The sequence below is a fragment of the Plectrocnemia conspersa genome, unplaced genomic scaffold (assembly GCF_051122295.1).
Source record: "Plectrocnemia conspersa isolate PC_06_02 unplaced genomic scaffold, ASM5112229v1 ptg000003l, whole genome shotgun sequence".
In the NCBI taxonomy this organism is placed as follows: Eukaryota; Metazoa; Arthropoda; class Insecta; order Trichoptera; family Polycentropodidae; genus Plectrocnemia; species Plectrocnemia conspersa.
The window spans coordinates 28,648,067-28,668,046 of record NW_028277167.1 but is presented as its reverse complement, the minus strand read 5'-3'; the positions used below and the strand labels follow the sequence as shown (position 1 = coordinate 28,668,046).

Here is a 19,980-nt window from a genome sequence, read left to right as displayed (position 1 = left end):
TAATTATGCAGCGTTATAAAAAGGGCACTATTTGTAAACCATTTAAAAATATTCGTACAAATTTAATTATATATAATAAACAAATCTTTATACAATTTTTCGAGAAATGAGAATTCTCCATTTGACATTTTTCTCGGGTTATTTTTAAATAAAAATTCTCGAGAAAAAACACTAGGTATGAGTCTTTATTGTGCATGCTAATTAATGAAGAAAAAAATAAATAATGATACAATATAACGTTTTAATAAACACTAAAATCAGTAGACCCTCAGTGGTCCACAGATTATCGGTTCGCGACCACTACTCAAGTATACTACTTAAAAACAAACCTTAACGATTTTTAAATTTCTTGTTGAGCTTTTAAATATACCAGAAATAACATTGTTTTATTATTTCTAAAAAATATAGGTAAATAATTATATATTTTTTATTTATATATTATATAATATTTAATATATATTTCGTGATTTTATTAAAGCGAAATTAAAAACGAAAGAGACGAGCTTCAACACAGCTTTCTATGATATTAAACAATGAAAATATCAAGCGTAAATTAAATATGAGAAAGATCTAAATGTTTCACTGAAATACACGCAATAATAAATCGCCACGGTCTAAATAGCACAAGGCATTTGTATCAATTTGACTTTTTGTTTACGTTTATGGTAAAATGCCTGTCTCTATACGTTGCGGTTGGCGTTAAACTTTCAATATTTTTATACCGCAAAGAAAAACAACATAAATATCAATTCTACTTAGTGACATTTTTAATTTTATTAACATGAAATATTGTATGATATAAAACGCGGCTCTCAGTTAAATATGTGTTTTTGAAGTTTCAATAGATTCCTCTGAGAGTTGCCTCTTTCTAACGAAATGCATCCAGACATATAGAATATATAAACACACATGTAATATATTATACCATTTAGAAACTTCATATGCTGCCTTGGTAAATAAAAATTTTTAAGGCGTACATTCATTAAAACTTGCGAGTTTATATAAAACACAACTAGAGCATAAATTAGTGTTTTAGATTTTATATTTTGTGTTAAATTTTAATATTTTTTTATTTTACAACTATTAATCAGCTTTAATTAACAAATAAAAACTTTCTATGATGGCATAAATTAAATTTTAAATTATTATCTACGTCTAAACAGTTAAGTTTATCTAACTTGAGAATTAAAGTTACCCATGGATTCGGGCAGTGTCGAGTGATAACCGCGTTTCGGTCGGTTAACTCGAACTCGTAGAATAATTTGCTAGATCGTCTAAGAGACTGGATTTTTCGCAAAAATCTTTCGGGAATAATACGGAATTGAGTTTATTTTTAAGCATTTTTGGCAAGTTTTGCGGCTGAAGAAAACTTTTCTGCAAAATTTTCTATTTGTTATAGAATTTTCAGCGTAACATCAGAATATTTTCAAAAATGCTGATAAATTATTACAGTTTATTACATTATAATATATGCATTCTTTTTTAAAAATTCAATAGATCAATTTAAGATAATAGAACTGTATTTACATAAATTATGGAGATAGTTTTGATTAGATGATAAAATGATATGACGTCCTTTAAAATTAAAATAACGGTTCATAAAAAAAGTCATTTAAAATAATGAAAATTGGTTAATAAATATTATTGTTAAATAATAAAAATAAATTAAATTTAAAAATAGGAATTGGATACACGTTTAAAATAGACCATCCGAAATAATTTATTATAGCTATCGCCTAAAACATCATTGTGTTTGAAAAGCTCGTTAAAAAGCTGTATTGCTTGTGTAAGAGGAGTTAGGCGTTTTCAAGCGCTAGTGTCCTAGCCGAAATGGTCAAGAATAAGGGATGCGATCGCGACTCTCTAAGTCGCCGAGCATCGACACCACCTTTCAGCATCATTAAAAAGTGCTCAATTGAGTAGACGATACGCCGAAAATGAAATGAATTGTATCCCAACGACCCTATAAAAACGGCACTAGGATACAAATACGAATACGACCCGAATTCGTATCTCAAAAATATTCTCCAATAACAATAAGTACTTCGCTTTATTTATATTTCAGATAATGGAGATATATTTAAACTAGTGTATCGTATACAAAGCAAATCGCTAATATAAAACTAATATAATACTAATATTTAGGAAACTGAGAGCATGATGAAATTGTAGAGCGACTTCTGTTTACTTTAAATGCGCAGAAAATCAACATTTAGTTTATCCTTACAGAAATAAAACGGAAAACCGTGTATACAATAACTATACAAGTAAATAACTAGCTAGCTAAGGAGACCGTTTTAAAAGTCTAAATAATAATATTACTGCTTAACAGGTTTTGTAATTCTTTCACAATTTATATTATGTTTACATTACTATTAAAATTATTTTTCCATTTTAATTTCTTCTTATAAACTAGAAAATTGTTATAAACCAGCAACTGTAATTGAAATGTTTGTATTTTCTTATATTTATTTTTGTTATTAACGTTTTTGTATAAAATTATAAAAAACATTCAAAGTAAAAAAATCAACAATGTATTAAAAATATAAAAAAAACAGATAGTTACAACATACATCAAGTTATATCTATACATTATTAATTCAATTATTTTAAATTAAATAACTATTTCAAGAATTTAAATTTATATTACTAGTTGAAATAAAAATATAATTTTATTATAAATTAAATAAAGCAACAAATAATAATATATTTTTTTGTTATTTGTGTAAATGGCTGTTATTAATAATTAAAACTATAGTGCGATTGACTAAAAATATTAACATGGAACGCTAATGGTTTACGCGAAAAAAAATATCTATAGTTTTTCAATTGACAAACAATTACACATTGCTTTATATAAAACACATTGTAGCAACTTATTCATTGCATTTTTTTTGCAAGTATTATATTTAGAGTTAGAATAGACGCAATTCTTATTTATTATAAAGCGTAAATATAAAGTATGTTTATATAAAAAAGTTCGAAGTTTTTGCGAAGTATTAATGACGCAAGGGTAAATAGTTTACCCTGTCATACTTCATTGTCGCACATCGAAGCACGCAATAAGAACAACCCACAACGACGGTGATTTATGGTCACCGGTCGAGGCTTGATATACAGGTAAGGAAATGAAAACAAATAGGGGCGACCGAGATTTAGAAACGAACCTAGTGTTTTCTACCTGATTTTCAACAAGCCTGAAAAACTATTCCATGTACTTACAAATTGTGTAGTTAAGTAATAAACAACAGTTAAACTATTTTAGATAATAAGTGACATAAATAAATTATTTAGTAGTGTCGGAAAAATAGATCTAAATTTTTTTTAAGTATATTTTATTTTTAGTAGACACATAGCACATGCGGATAACATAGATATAATTCTCATGAAGCTTTATTTAATCACCTTTGTGATATATAAATGGTATTCAATCTTAGAAAGTGGATGCAGTACAAGCTATTGAAAGCCAATAAACTGTAAACTTGTAGAGGAATTGGTGTAAATATTGGCTAAGGTCCAACAACTGGCTAATGGGGTTTTCGACGCTGTATGTTGTGTAGACTTACGAAAAATAAATTTTAATGACAAAGTCCTGATTAATGACGTTTGTTTGTATCTCTGCAACTATTTATTTTATTTTAAAAAAATCATAACTTTTTGAGATTTTTAAATGTGCAATAAAATATACTATAATTTATTATTTTTTTTTGTTATACAAATATTAGACAAACAGGTGCTAAATTATTAAAATTTAACAATTTTTTAATTATCTCTATTATGTTAAAAGCAATATATCAACTCCATGAAAAGCCAACATTGATTTAGCTAAAGCTATACATAAACAATAATCGAGATGATTTTTTAAAGTTGCTAAAAAATTTGATCGACTTTATATTTGCTCAATTGAAAGTCCGTTTGATAGAGTTAAAAATACCTACTAAATTTTATGTCGCGATTTAATAAATAGTTTTCTCAGAAGAGTTGGTTATTGGCTACTTACTTAGTTATTCAAAAAGAGATTTTAAATACTAGGTATATATCTGCTTAATTAATTAGGTCAGATACAACATTAAGTAAAAATGAAAATATAGTTTTAATTCTCGTTTAAGTGCAGTAACTAATAAATCTTTGAAAAAATTTTGTTTGTAGCCAATTTTTATAAAATTTATATTATTTATTTATATTTACAACATACGCTAAAATCAATAAAAATATTATCTAGGAACGCTCATGGTTTGTAAGAAAAAATATCGGAATTTCAGCACTTTTTTTTAACAACCAAATTTTCATTTCTTTTATTTATTAACTGATGATGTCTAACCTCGCTATGTACAAAATCTGCTTAAATTAATCTTGTTAAGAAATTATTTATTATCGTCCCATTAGCATATTATTTTCCATTAGTAAAATATTTGAAAAAAAAAATTTATTGCGTCTGAAAAAGTACGGGATAATAAACGCTAGATATTGACAGAGCATTAGACATCATTTACCATTAATACATAATTTATTAATAATATAACGTGTAAGCTCTATAGAAATAAATCTAAAGATTTTTACAATATATTTACTAGTTACAATAATTAAATTTCATATAACAAAAGATTTAATCCACATATATATTTCCCCAAATATTATATCTGTTTTTGTGATAACGACAATTTGCTTAGAATTATTCGCAATGGATCTCAACGATGTATAGCTTGGAATTATAAGTATATAATAATTTAAAAAGAGCAGAGGAGTTTAATTAAAATTAACCGAGTTTCGATTATTTTTCATTCTAAATTTTTACCGTTGGACTTTTATTATTAATAAATTTAATTAAACCTAACGTCGTAGTATCATAAAAACAAGTCCCAAAAGAGGCGTAAGCCGACTATATTAAACATCCTACAAAAAAAGTTTATGATTTATAATGTTTGCGTGCTTGTAATAACATTTTTAGGGCTTTTTGAAATTTTTAAATGCACTGACACACAAATATGATTTTTGTAGTTATTGAAATATATTATTTATTTGCAATTGTCAATTTTGATTAATTTATTAATTATTTGCGGTGCTAAGATCAATCAAACAAAAATAAATCATTTTATTACATAGTATATGCTTGCTTGGTGTGGGGTAATTATTTTTTTTGTAAATTTTAGTTTAATGCTGAAATCGTGTTTAATATTTATTTTATTTTACAAAATGCTAATTTCTGTACAAATAATTAATAAATTGCTTATTTACGGTGCTAAAACTAATATTTACTAAAAAAAATATTTTAATGTATGCTTGCTCGGTATGAGTAACTATTTTTCTTATAAAATAATTTTCTTTTAGTTTAAATCGTGTTTAGTATTTATTTTATTTTACAAAATGTGAATTTTTGTTTTCATAGCAATGTATTATTTATTTTTAAATATTATTTTGCGTAAAATTTGCCGATCGCTGTTCTAGAAAAATATTTAAAAAATATATTTATGGATTTCGAAAAATGTAATTACCATTGACATTTTTATTAATAAAATAATAAACATAAGCTACTGATTAGTTTACTGTTACAACTTGTTTGTAATTTTTAAATGTTAAAATGATACTGTTCACTGATAGTGTTTTATTCTTTGATAACATATTTTTAACAATAAGACTTTTTCAAAGACCTACAATAAATTAAAACAATATTATCGAAAAGATTAAAGTGACTTAATTGCTGATTGCTTTACCTATATATATATATTAGGTACTCTGATGATAATTAATCGACATAGCAGTTTCGCTTCTTCAACAAAGAGTTTGTTTCACATATAAGTCATGTTTCTAATAAATTTTATTGGATTTATTGCTTTAATATCTACTATTAATGGTCAAATAATATCAGCTGGTTCTTGTGAATCTTTTAATTCAATACAAGATTTGTCAGTAAAAAATGTAAGTACATGAATTGTATGTTATTATATTTATTTTATTGTGAGGAAAAATCATGCTTTAATATGTTTCAAGATTTCTGGCGTTTGGTACGAAATATATCGTTATGAAAATATTAAGCAATACCAATACGATCAAGTTAGTATAACAATAAGTGACTACTCGGATACATATTTTGATATTTCTATGCACTACAATAACACAGAAGTAGAGAATGGATCTGGATTTATCAGCCACGACCAAATTTTTGTAGCGTTTTATGATAATATTTGTGAGTTATATTTAAATTTAAATTTAATGTATATTTAAAAATTATTTTTTCTAATATTATTGGTATATTATCTTAGATTATTCTAGTATATTTTATGCGTTAAACATAAATAATGGATCGCATTTGCTGCTATATTCGTGTGAAGAGCAGGGTATTAATAGGAAAGTTCACAGTTGGATATTCAGCAGAGCCAAGTTTTTGACTCCACAAGCTATTTTATCGATGGATCCGATGATAAATTCAAATATTGGACTACATTGGGATAATTACCGCATAACGGATCAGAGTAATTGTGAATGTAACAATGGCAATCAAACTACAACTGAGTCCCCAACTACGAACTACCCAACTACTGTCCCGATACCAACAACTACAGACTACCCACATACTACTGACTCGATACCAACAACTACGGAATACCTACCAACAACTTCGGAAGAACCACAAACAACTGTTGAATACCCACATACTACTGACTCGATACCAACAACTACGGAATACCTACCAACAACTTCGGAAGAACCACAAACAACTGTTGAATACCCACATACTACTGACTCGATACCAACAACTACGGAATACCTACTAACAACTTAGGAAAAACCACTAACAACTATTGACTACCCACATACTACTGACTCGATACCACTACTGAAGAACCAATAACCCATGATTGAAGAACTACTACTGGATGGAGAAAATTACTGAATAAATAATACTGAGAAAAATACTGTGCAATGTTATCACCACTGTTTAATAATTTTACAACGCCCACGATCATACTTCAACATATGGTTCCTTAAAATTGTACTTGCTCTCAGTTGTTTATTTATTGCTTCATTTTTATTCGTCTGCGTTGGTAGGCTGATTTAATTATTTCTCAAAAATAATGTGTAGACAAAACTTCAAAACTCTTTGGGCGGCAAAATGTGTATTAATCAAGAATTTTATAAAGCCTGTGTATGCTATTATTTAATTTTTATAATAAATATATCCATAGGTGGTAAGCCATAATGACTTTATGACCAGTAATATGGTTGACTTTTTAATATGCTTTTTTATGACTACTGTTTATTACTTTTACAACGCTAATAACGTTTTATTAAAAATATAGTTTGTTATAGTTGTGTTTATTTTGTGTTTCTGTTTTGAAAGTTTGCGCTGGTAGGCTGATTAAATTTATTTTTGAGAATAATAAAGGACACCCCTTCAAAACTGGGATCACATCTTTTACTGGCACTCACACTTTCGACTCGAGGGCATCTGATCTTCAAAAGTCTTCTAACTTGGACTGTAACCATAAAAATACTGACTCAACTTTAGACTAGCGAAGATCGCAGAAGCCAAATGAAAATTTAAAATGAAACATTAATTGCTTAATCTTCTACTCTGTAAATCGTATCGCTTTGTATAAACGGTGTATTATACACGTAAACAAAGGAAACATATTTTATTATAATAATAAAAATAAAAATTTAATTTGTTGCGGTAATGCATTCGGTTGTTTCGACCAATGAAAAACCAGCATTTAAATATAAAACAAGATGGCTGTCATCAACATGACAACGGTTTAAAATAATTATTATTTATAACAAAATTTTGCTACGCGACATTAATTCTCATTAATATATCATGTGCGTTGTTCGATTCGACTGAATATAAATATTCGGATTGCAAATTAACTAGGTATGTTATAACTATTAAAATTAAATATATATATATAATGTGTGGAAGGATTATAAGAAAACATTTATTAATCTAGATAAACAATCCTAAAACAATCTTCGTAATGAAATCTTCAAATTGTAAATTCCCGTCGACGGACTTCGAGGCTTAAAAGTGAGTTTTTCTTTTTACAATACATTTAATGCACATTTTCGTTAGATTTGACGAATTGCAAATAAACCAGGTACGCTTTAAACGTAAACGTGTAATATATTCTTAGTATGTATGAGGATTGAAAGTTAATGTCGATCAATCGGCGCTGTCGCAGTGAGAACGCTATATATATCAACCAACAGACAACTTATCTAATAGTTTCTTGGATATTATCTAATACACGACATTTTACAATGATTATAAATATGTGATTGCATACCTGGAATAATCGATAACCAAAATATCTAAGAGTGGCTTATTTTTAATTCCGATGTAGCAAAATATGTATCTACGTCATGGTTTTTTATCAATTTTTATTCTGTGAAATCATTTCTATTTTGTAATAGCCAAACTCAGGATATTCAGTTACATCAAACTTATGTAGTATGTTCTTTATAAAAAAATAATACTTGCTGACAGTGACTTCAACTTTTTGATTATATATACCAATTCTACGTTGTCGTCATATAGGTCATCAAATTGTCGTCATATAAGCGAACCAAATATAAATTTAAACGAAACAGAGGAACCATATTAAAATTTACTGAGTTTCGATTATTTCTTTCATTTTGAATTTTTACCGTTAGACTTTTATTATTAATATATTTAATTAAAACCCTCCCCCTCTAACGTAGAAGTATCATAAAAACAGTCCCAAAAGAGGCATAAGCCGACTATATTAAACGTCCTACAAAAAATTTTTATGATTTATAATGTTTACGTGCGTCTAATAACATTTTTAGGGCTGTTTTGTTATTTTTAAAGCACTGACACACATTTTTTAAGAATAAAAGCGATAATTAATTTACGAACCCCAGCGCTAATTTAGGAAAAAAAATCTCTTGATAGTCGTAAAATATCAGTTAATAAGAAAGGACGTAAAGGCAAAGAACTATTGTTGTGAAATTAATAAAATATAGGTTTTCACACATTTCATATAGTCATCAGGATATATATACTATTTTGCAGTTACAAGTACAAATAATTAATTAAGTGAATATTTGCAGTGTTGCTAAAATTAACTATAAATAAAGCAAAATAATTGCTCCTTTTTTCCTTTACCAAAGTCTTATGTTTAATATTTATTTTAATTCACAAAATATGAATTTTTGTAATCATAATAATATATTATTTATTTGCAAATGTTATTTTTAATTATTTTTGGTGCAAAGACCAAAATTAATTAGAAATATTATAAAAATGATTTTATATTATAATTGCTTGGTGTGGGGTAATTATTTATTTTTTAAATTTAAGTTTGACAAAATACTAATTTATGGTATCATGGTGGTATGTTAATTATTAGCAATCGCTATTTTCCATAAAAAATGCAGATCGCTGCTAAAGAACAATATCTAAAAAATATATTTATGAATTTCAAAAAAGTGGAATAATCATTAAAATAATAAAGATAAGTAACAGATTATTTTAGTGCTATAATTATATTGTGGTAATAAAATGTAATCCATGTATCATTCAATAATATAAGCGTTTTATTGCTACGTTTAAAGACAATTAGATATTAATGATTGTAGATATTGTGAGTTAAAGTAAAAGATAACAAATTCTTACCAAGAAGAGTAATTAAATATATGTTTTTGATAAACCCACAATTAATTAAAATAATATTATTGAAATAGTCAAAATGACTTAATTGCTGATTGTTTCACCTATATATGATAAGAATTTTGATAATATTCTACATCGTAGGATCGCTTTTTCAAGGGTTTTTTCACATATAAATCAAGTTTCTAGTAGATTTTTCAGCTAAATTTGGAGCTGAGCAATAGAAAATTATAAATATGCACAATTTGTATCGAATCAAAAATATTATTTGAAGTATGGAAAATTTTATAAAAATATATTGTGTTGATTTTCAAACCTTTTTAATGTGAATGTGGTACAATACATATTTGCACACATTACGTTAAGATTAAAAAAAATAATACTTGCAGTGGAAATCAATATTAAATTTTTTCCAAGTCACGAAAGTCCTTATCATGTTATAAAATCGGCATAGAAAATTATATTATGGAAAAACTTTGTTGATTTCGTAATATAACTGCCGCATACCAAAACGTATAAAGGAACATTAAGTCTTTTCAGACGCACCGTTAATTGTCTAGTAAGGGGGTTGCCAATTTTGCGCAAAAAATATACTATTGTATATAGTCTTTTTTACATATCGAGTTAATGGTTTTTTAGAGTTCAATACATTCAAATTTGTATTGCAATCAGTACACTTCTTAAATAAACACCACATGAGTGGTTTAAATTCTACTCCTCAAGAACTTACTTCTATGATTAAATTACCTCATGCTTTTGCTCAGCCAAAAATCTTGTGTGTCCAAATAATTGTTAGAAAAATGTGAATCTTAAAAAAAATATTTAAAGTATTTGCTTTTTAGCAACTTTGATTAATTGCGTGCAGAATTATTACAACCAATTAAGCCAATAGAGAAATTCACCCCCTTTAGCACTCATATTGTGCTTAAATTAATATTGTCTATGTGGAAAAAATAAATTTTATAACGGTTATTTTCAGGGGTGACCTGCTATAATGACCCAGTGGGCAGTAATAAAAAGGAAGTACTGCTTATTTTTTTGTCGTGGTTGACGTAATAATGTTTATTACTATGATTTTACAATTCCCACGGCTATACATTAAAAATCTGGTTCGATAAAATTGTACTTGCCCTTAGTTGTGTTTATTTTGTGTTTAAATTATATTGTTCTGCGCCAGAAGACTGATTTAGTTATTTCTTAAAAATAAATAAAAGGAAACTTCAAACTTCAGATTTTTTATCTTTAGGAGTATAAAATATGTATCACATATTTTATACTATTGATGTGAAACAGCTTTGGCGAAGCATAGATGCGAATGTTAGTGGGCCAATTGCATCGCTTGATTATTTAACTAACATTATATGTTTACGTATTGAATTGAAATTGTCGTTTGAATGACCTCAGTGTACACTTATAAATAACGATTATTTTATTAGGTGAATTACGTATAATTACATTTTTTAACGTTTTTTTAATATGAATATTCAAAACGATATCATTATCGTATATCTCACATAAAATTATGCTGCGAAAATAAAATTCCGAATCAGACTCCTCCATCATTATCGTACGTGCAGCTTTATTTTTATTGCGCTGCAAATCCCAGTTCTACGAAAACTATTATAATATTTATTGTATGCGCAAATTCTCAAGATCGTACAATCTTTCGTTGTAGTATGCTACATTTTTCATCGTATAAACAACGGGGATGAAATTGCATTTCGTGCAAACAATGATACGGCTTATTCGCAATTCTAAATTAAGTCTCTTTGTCTGCAAGTGTCATACGTTTCTCGACAACGGAACGTAGCATTAGACTGAGGGTAAGTGCCACCGAAACTTTTCAATACACTCGACAAGTAATTTTAAAAGATAAATACAACTCGGTGGGACCTTTGAACTCTGCGGTTAACAATGGCAAAGTAGTGGTGACGGATGAAGTAGTTACAAAAGACATTAGCGCATATAGTATATTAACTTCTAAGAGTAAAAACCACGACACTATCATTATGTGGTCATCATGTGTTCCTTAAAAAAAGTGATTTATGCATAAATTTTTATGTGTCTGGATTTTTAGATATATTTGGGACGATTTTTATATTTGCTTAAATAGCAAAAAGTATTTTTTAAATTTATTTTTTTAACCCAATGTCGGACCAATTCTTAGAAAAGCACAGTATTATTCGTTTTGACAAGTTCATACATTTTTTTCTAACTATTAACTAGTGGGGTCATAGATTGAAGTTGGAATACAATCGTCCGGTGAACAATATTATTTCTCACCGGCCGATAAGTCCGTCTATTGATCTGCTAATTTAAAAAAGCACTCTACAACTGACAATACATATTTTGCTTGCATTTTGAACAATTAATTTAATTATTATAAAATCTTTTATTTTATAACCAAAAACAAAAATGATCTATTGAGATCAAAATGAAAATAATAATAAAAATTAGACTAAAGTTATTTAATAAATTCGTATTTGTAATATTATTAAAATTAGATTTGTTAAATCGAAAAAAAATACTGTGGACGTTATTAAGGTCTAAAATGACCCTCACTGCACTTTTGTTTGTTCAAGATAAACGGGTGTTGAACTTGTTTACTTAACAGAACAAACCGAACTAAACGACCGGCCGACTCGGAAAATTCAATTACCGAGTTAGGGCCAAATGAAAATTGAAATTTTAAACGCATTTCGAAAAGAAAACGAACATATAAAAGTCGAGAAAATGCCACAAACACAATTTTCACTTCCACATCGACGCAGTTCAAATTTGCGGTTTGATTTTATAGTTTAAACCTTCGACAAAGACTGACATTTGAAAACTTATACTTGAGTATAAAGTTATAAGTGTTGAAGTTTAAATTATATTGATCCACATTTATTAGATAATTGTATATTAAGTTTAGTGTAGATATCACATTTTTCTTATTTTATAAATGCTGATGCAATCATTTTTAATTGTTGCTTAGGTCCTAAAATTATACTATATGAATCATATTTGTTTAATATTCAATACATGCAGAAGTTATAAGTATCTACTATACAGTATAAATCAAAAAATATTATTATTTATATACCCACAACTATTTATTTAAAAAAAAATCTTGTGAATTTTGTGAAAATCGTTTGTGAATTATTCTAGTAATATTAACATATAAACCCACACCTCTGTACAATATTCCTTTAGCAGGAAATTTAATTAATATATCTATTTTTATAATTAGTTATACGTTAAATGATCAAAATGATTGCACTTATCGTGTCCTTAAAAATTCACATAAATTACACACAAGTGTAAAAAAATATGTTATTTTTAAACTTTTTAACTTGGAACTTAGCAGAGATTTTTATGAAATATATATTTTTAGGCAATCTATGCTTTTGATTTTTATATAAAAAAATACCTAATTGCAACATTATTATTTATCCCGGAGATTTTTTTTTAACTTGATAAAACTATTAAAATTTGAGAAATGATCACAGAATTGTTAAAAAAATATAGTTTATATATTAACATTTTGACTTTGTGTGCTTTAGTCCTGGTGGTAGTCGATGCAACTGCATTTTTTTTAAGTCGTGTTTTGAATTTCTATACATAAGGTTTGTTTCTTAAATCGACTCAAAAATGTTTTTAAGGAAAGGTTAAAAAAGGTTAAAGTCAGAGGCGTCGCTTAAACATTTATTAGGCGGTCGTAAAACCGCACGCTTGTTGGCCGTAAATCACCTTTCTTGGCCTTAATAATTATACATACGATTTGGTTTCAACAGCTAACGTAGTGGCTAATCTTTTAAAATAGTAAATGTTGTATTTTTAGTGACGTTTCAGTAAAATCATATCCGAATACAATTGTACCGGTAGATATATATTTTTCTACCAGTAAAAATATTATTTAAATGCTGAATAAATAAAATTATATGCTTCTTTAATTTGTTACCCATTAATTTATGAACAAATATTTGTTTGATACATTTTAACTGACTGAGCTGTTTAATTATATTTAAACTAGTAAAAATATAACCTAACTTGTGATACACATTCACTGTAACATTTATAAACACATAAAACGTATGTAAAATATGCAAATCTGCTGTTATAAAATCGCTTAAAAATTAGGAATACTGATTTTATTACAATATAAAAATAATAATAAATTAGAAAAAAAGTTATATGATCTTATATTTTTAATGACATATTTTGACTTGAAAAATATATTTTTAATAATTTCAATTTGACATATACTTCGTCTACAAATTGGTAAGATAAAACCAGTCAGTAAAAAGATCAAAAAACTCGATTCTTTACAGGGCTTTCCATCATGACAAACTGAAACATGTTTTCCAGTTAGTGGTTGAGATAAAACGCGGCGGTACTAAACGAGATACTGTTACATTTCTTGTTTGTGTGGGTTTAATAAATTAAGCGAGTAAAAAATCATAACGAGCGCAAGAACTTTCGTTTCTTATTTATAGCCGTAGTTCAAATATAAATATATCTATAAAATTCAGAAAGAGATCCTTTGAACGATTTTTAAAATATGTTTAAATTATATTTCTAAATTATATAAAATTACATAACCAGGTATGAAATATACAACCAGCACACTAGTGGGTTGGTACAAGTACGTCGATTCGTTTTATTATTAAGCCTTTACTTCGGCGTAAACCGCGTTTGTGCTTTGTGTAACAAACCTTTGCCTCAAGCTACAGATTTAAAATATATATATAATCTATGTAAAATTCATGAAATAGATACATATATGAAACACAAACGTAAGCTATAACGCATATGAGCTCACTGGCGACACGGTGTAATATTAGCTGATGGTTTGGACGGACAGCTGGTGACAACGTTACAAATAGACTTTTTCAACTCCAGCTTTACTGGTTATCCCATTTTCCACCTTGCAATCGAGAAAAAAACCTGACACCAGCTGTCATGTTATCGCCATAATATTTATGATATTAAGGGTTGGTTCCTCTGCGGTCCATATAAATACATAAATTTTATTACAATTATATTACCCTTAGACAAAATAAATTTTATGTCGCGGGGGTCAAGGTTCTCTTCGACTAATGGATTAGCAACTAAAATAAAATTTGTACGTGTGGAATGATAAATTGGATTTTCGGGATGAAAACGAAAGCGTCCGTCATTATTTATGTCATATTAAATTCACGTATGTGAAATTTATCGTGAGCGTGTATTAAAAATGATAAATGTGTTGCGAATTGTTGTATGTGTTATGTTAAAAATATATGTTTGCTTTGTAAATTACGGAATAAATTTTAATGCTGTGGAAAAGTAAAAAAAATATGTATGTTTTTCAGACTAGTAACAAAGTATATGTTATGGCTAAAAATTAATAAAAATTATAAAAAAATCTGAGTTTACAGCTTGTCTATAATATGATTTTATTAGAATTCACATCGATACATAACTTTAGAACAGGGGTCAGAACGTATTTTAAGCTTATATATGAGTACGGTTTTTCATTGTAAATTTAAGTTAAATTCGTGATGATATTTTGTGATATTTGTATCAAAGGTAATTTATTATTTAAATATATTTGCCCAGACTTGTTGCTAATATTTAATACTTATTTATAGTGAAGCTTATTCCGTAGTTATTAGGTTAAAATATGTGTATGCAATACCTGCTTATGTTTTCACTTCGCCAGCCATCCCTATCATGTAAAAATGACGCCCTCATTTCTCTGTTATATAACAGAATAACTGTTAGATTTGCCTAAAATAAAGCAAATGTATTTATTTTATAATATCGAACATGTTAAATTAAATTTTTAAAAAATTGTTATGGCGGATTTTTTGCATATTATAAAAGGAATGCTATTATATTACTTTAAAATCCTACCTACTAAATTAAACATACTTTGTTCTTTTTTATAAGTTAAATTGCTCCTGTTTTGTCGAAAGACTTGACAATATTTATGACGTATTTTTTATTAGGAACTGATCCTATATCATATGTAGATTACATATTTGGCATATGTTATAGAACAAGATCACTAAATTAGTTATTATTGATTGTTAATTAGAATGAAAATATTCACATTATGTGCATATTTTGATGTCGCTTTTAGGAACTGTGTGTATTTTTTTATGGATCGCAAGGGAAATCTTTAATATTTTCGTCCTTTCGACACCGGGTCTTTGAACTTGTTTCGCAGGAGATAAGCATCACGAGATATAGAAAGGATCCTTGTTCCAGTTGCACCGTTCTTTGTGAGAGACATACTATTATATAATATACATGGGTATGTTCTTTGCCCTTATTAAATGTGTTGAGCAAAATTAAAACAGAAAAGAGGTGAGGTCTCGGGTGAAAATTAAAATATGCGGGACAAACAGTTTAGATCAGTGATTTCCAAGATATTTTAGTTAGCCTAGAAAAAACGTGTTATAAATTTTATAAAACCATATATTTCCAACATGCATGTAAATAAATGTGGTAATAAAAATATCACAGGATATTAATTGTTGTGATGAATTTAAATGAGCGTAGAAAAATCTAAGTTTTTAAGTCTTCTTTGGCGATCTAATTCTTGTTACATATTGTTCAAATTATTTGACTATATTTCAGAAATTATAACGTAATGGTTCAACGGTTGCTTGTGACGTACATTATAATTGTTAATATAATATTACAGAGTATTGTATTAATTCAACTATAAATTTTATATAGTAATTTTTATAAAATGCAATATCCTTAACTACATATTTTTTACTCATCTATCTGATGTAAAACCAAGCACTATATCTATTCTTATATTAATACTGATTTATCAAAGCTTAATGTTTATGTGAAACAAATATTTTCAACCTATATTTAAGAACTAATAAATAATGAAAATTCATATTATTATTCATTTCTCTGCTTTAAAAACCGTTCCTTACATATTCTTAAATAAAGGTAATACACATTTAAAAATATATAATGAAAATACATAAAATCTATAGGAAATGTTTGACAGCCACTGCATAAATGTTAATTTATATTTAAGTCATAAAAAACGGTTTCACTGCGCGATTAATTGTCATATATTTCTCTTCATTTACTTAAGATAATATGAATTTAAAAAAATACTTATTTATATCTATCGGGTAAAAAGCCGTCTACTCATATACAAATCAGTCCATCGACGCAAACTTTTGAAGCGTAAGCACAGTTGGAAATAAATATATGCGATTCCAATAGCTCATTTATAAACAATACAAGTCAGGATATTAGCTAGAAATTCATACAAATATATATCCATTGTTACGGTTATTACTATAAAAAATCTTTCATCATAAAAGCGCGTACAAAAACTTATAATTAGAAAAAATATTATAATTTATGGCTATTAAGACATTATGATTGACCCCCCCTAACCATTACCGTCATAAAAACAAGTGATATTTTGATTTTGGTGCTGTGTTTTAAAATTGATAAAGTTTTTTTCTGAAATAAATTCATAAGTTGTTATTAAAGATATAAAGAAACACTTTTAATCACTTCTTTAGATCAGAATTTAGACCATTAACTAGAAGTCTAGTACTGCTAACAAACCATACTAAATTATTAAAATATTTTTATTTAATTATTATACTTTTTTATAATAAAGTAATTACTATACTAATGACCAGTTAATTTAAGTTTGACATTTCTTTTTGCACTAAAGTTTGACCCTTCCTTTATACTTCGGGTAGACGAAACTTTTCGATTTCTAGATTTAATCTGACCTTTAAGAAGGGGCCGCACCGAAACGAGCTGCGAAATGCGAATTTTTGCCAATATATTTAAGAACCCATCGTAGGGAGTCTATTTAAAACTCAATTCGATATGATATTCCCATTTATTCGTTGATACTTTTTTTTCAATTTTCTTTATCGCTAAATAAAATGTTATTCGGATAATCTTTTTTTTTATAAATAGTAAATGTAAATTTTATGTTTTTATTTTAGAAACTGACTTACCTTCAAGAGTTGTTTGTTAATTGAAATAAAATATAAGTGATAAAAACAGATGTACCTATTTGCCAGACTCTTTATGTATTGTTGTATAAATTATTTGCCCAAATTGTAGTTATACAAGTTGTTAACAGTGGTAGATTACCAACAATAAATACTAATAATAATAAACGTTAGTGGTTGTAATAATTATGTGGAACGGCAATTTGAGCTCATAGGTTTCTCAAAGTAGAGACATGGAAAATACAAATAATAATTAAATTACCTTATATGTTCATGCCTATATATTATATAAATATGTATATATATATACATCAATATATACATTTCTATATTTCGGCTGTGATGCTTTAGCCATAGTCACAAATTTTCTATAGCAGCCAGTTGTATTGATCCGTCAAAGATAATAATTTCATACTAATAATTAGATAATAATATCGTAACTTTTTTTTTCGCTAAAAAAACTTATTGAAGATAAACCAATATTGTTTTATTAGTAGCATAGGTTAAAAATCAGTGTCATAAAAAAATCATAGAACGGGTATTACAAAGAGTTATTGATTTCACATTTTTCTGATTCACTAAATTTTTACATGATTATACATTTGGCTTGAAAATACATTCAAGTGAGCGGTGCAACTTATGTAAAATTGACACAGCCTTTCTACTTCGATCGTCAGATTTGGCTTAGCCAAATTGTAATCTTTAAGATGACATATTACCATAGTGCGAATGATCAATATTATATTTAAATATATTTTTTAAGAGCCTTATGTCACAATTTTTAAATTAACTTTTTTCGAATATTTCCAGGAGGCCAAAATCCACTCTTAAATATATTGTCTAAAGTCCACTCTTAAATATATGTGATAAGCATGATAAGCATGATTAATAATTATTTACACTACATCATAAAGTATTAAAGTACGTCTTAAAAAATATTACCAAAGCACGTAGTCATAAAAAGTTTGAGGAACGCTTACACGTGGTTTCATATAAAATAAATATACAATACGTGCATTCATGGCAAACACGAGCAAGGCAATTTACTGTGTTGTTCTTTCATGATTGCACTGTCCTTGGCCTTATCTCCTTTCTTCTAACCTTAGGTATGTTTCAAATGAAAAGTTTGTTATCTCTAAGAGGAAATTTCTCGTGGATTATGTTGTTGAAAATTGTAATTCTCATTAAGAAACAGGTGAGCGGCCCAAAATCCCTTCGAGAATTTTCACGAGAAAATATACTATATGGAAATGTGCAAAGTTTTACTCAGAAAACAACCCGGAAAGAGGGTAAAATGGTTGGGAAATTACTGAATATGCATGCATATTGTTCGTTTGTGTACACAAATATAAGTTTAGAGGGGTTTTGTTATACTGTAAATTTAGTGAATGCGGATTTTCGTCCCTAAATTTCTTAGAAACTCCTTCATTAATTTGCGGTACATCTGTTTCTCTTTGTAGAAATATTCAAGTTATATTTTGTACTTATATACAAGGTGTGCAATATATAATAATTTACAGTCCTGATTTTTTCAGAATTAATTTGTATGAATAACTTCCTTATTTTTTCACAAAATATTTTGAAGTACAAGTTTATTATTTTCACCATGAATAATACAAATTAATTACAAATTAATCAGTAGAAGTGTCAGAGAAAGTGTTTGAATGAGTGTATAAGGAAGTGATCGTTGGTTGCCCGCATTCCGGAATTAATACCCAGAAGATTTTGTTCTCTCCCTCTTTCGGTGGACAGTTTTTTGTTGTTGTAAAAGAAAACTTGTGATTAATTAATGTCAGGTACTTTGGTGTATTTTGCAAAAATGTTTTCTCACGTTGGTGTCCCATTTTAATAAAGAAGCTTTCTTTTTGTCTTAAACGCTGCAATCCTGTATTTATTAAACATATATAAAACACGATTTTAAGATTTATTAGCATAATATTCAGATTCGTCGATTTTATTTTCATTAAGTTAAAGAGCAGGTTGAAAAATTATATAAAATACAAATTTGTAATAATTTATTAAAATAATAATTACCAATTTAAATCTCCCAGACACCAAAGAAACTATAAAACACTTTGATTCATATAAGATTCGAACCTAAGACTTCTATATATCAGTCACTGACCTAATCCACTGGTTTGTAGTTCTAGTTATATTAAATACTCTACAAAACTTTTATATACTAAATATAATACAAAATTAAATCGATGATATCTTATAAATAATTGATATCAGTGTTTAATATATTATACATCAAGTTATATTATCTTCGTGGAAGAAATCTTATTGAACAAGAGATGGAAAAATATTATTATTTACCTCTTTCATAAATATTATTTGCCTAAGAGGCATTGAATTTATTAGTAGCTT

The 19,980-nt window shown here is 27.3% G+C and overlaps 2 protein-coding genes across 2 annotated transcripts in view; both read left to right on the top strand.

The window, feature by feature from the left end:
- LOC148237172 (somatostatin receptor type 2-like) overlaps positions 1–19,980 on the top strand; it is a 211,488-nt gene that overhangs the window by 8,340 nt on the left and 183,168 nt on the right. The gene's annotated exons all lie outside the window — the stretch shown is intronic.
- On the top strand, positions 5,761–7,305 carry LOC148237176 (uncharacterized). The gene is made up of 3 exons (XM_088182467.1): positions 5,761–5,916; positions 5,989–6,184; positions 6,261–7,305. Exons 1-3 carry the CDS (start codon positions 5,800–5,802, stop codon positions 6,779–6,781), a joined length of 834 nt encoding a protein of 277 aa, XP_088038593.1. The 5' UTR covers positions 5,761–5,799; the 3' UTR covers positions 6,782–7,305.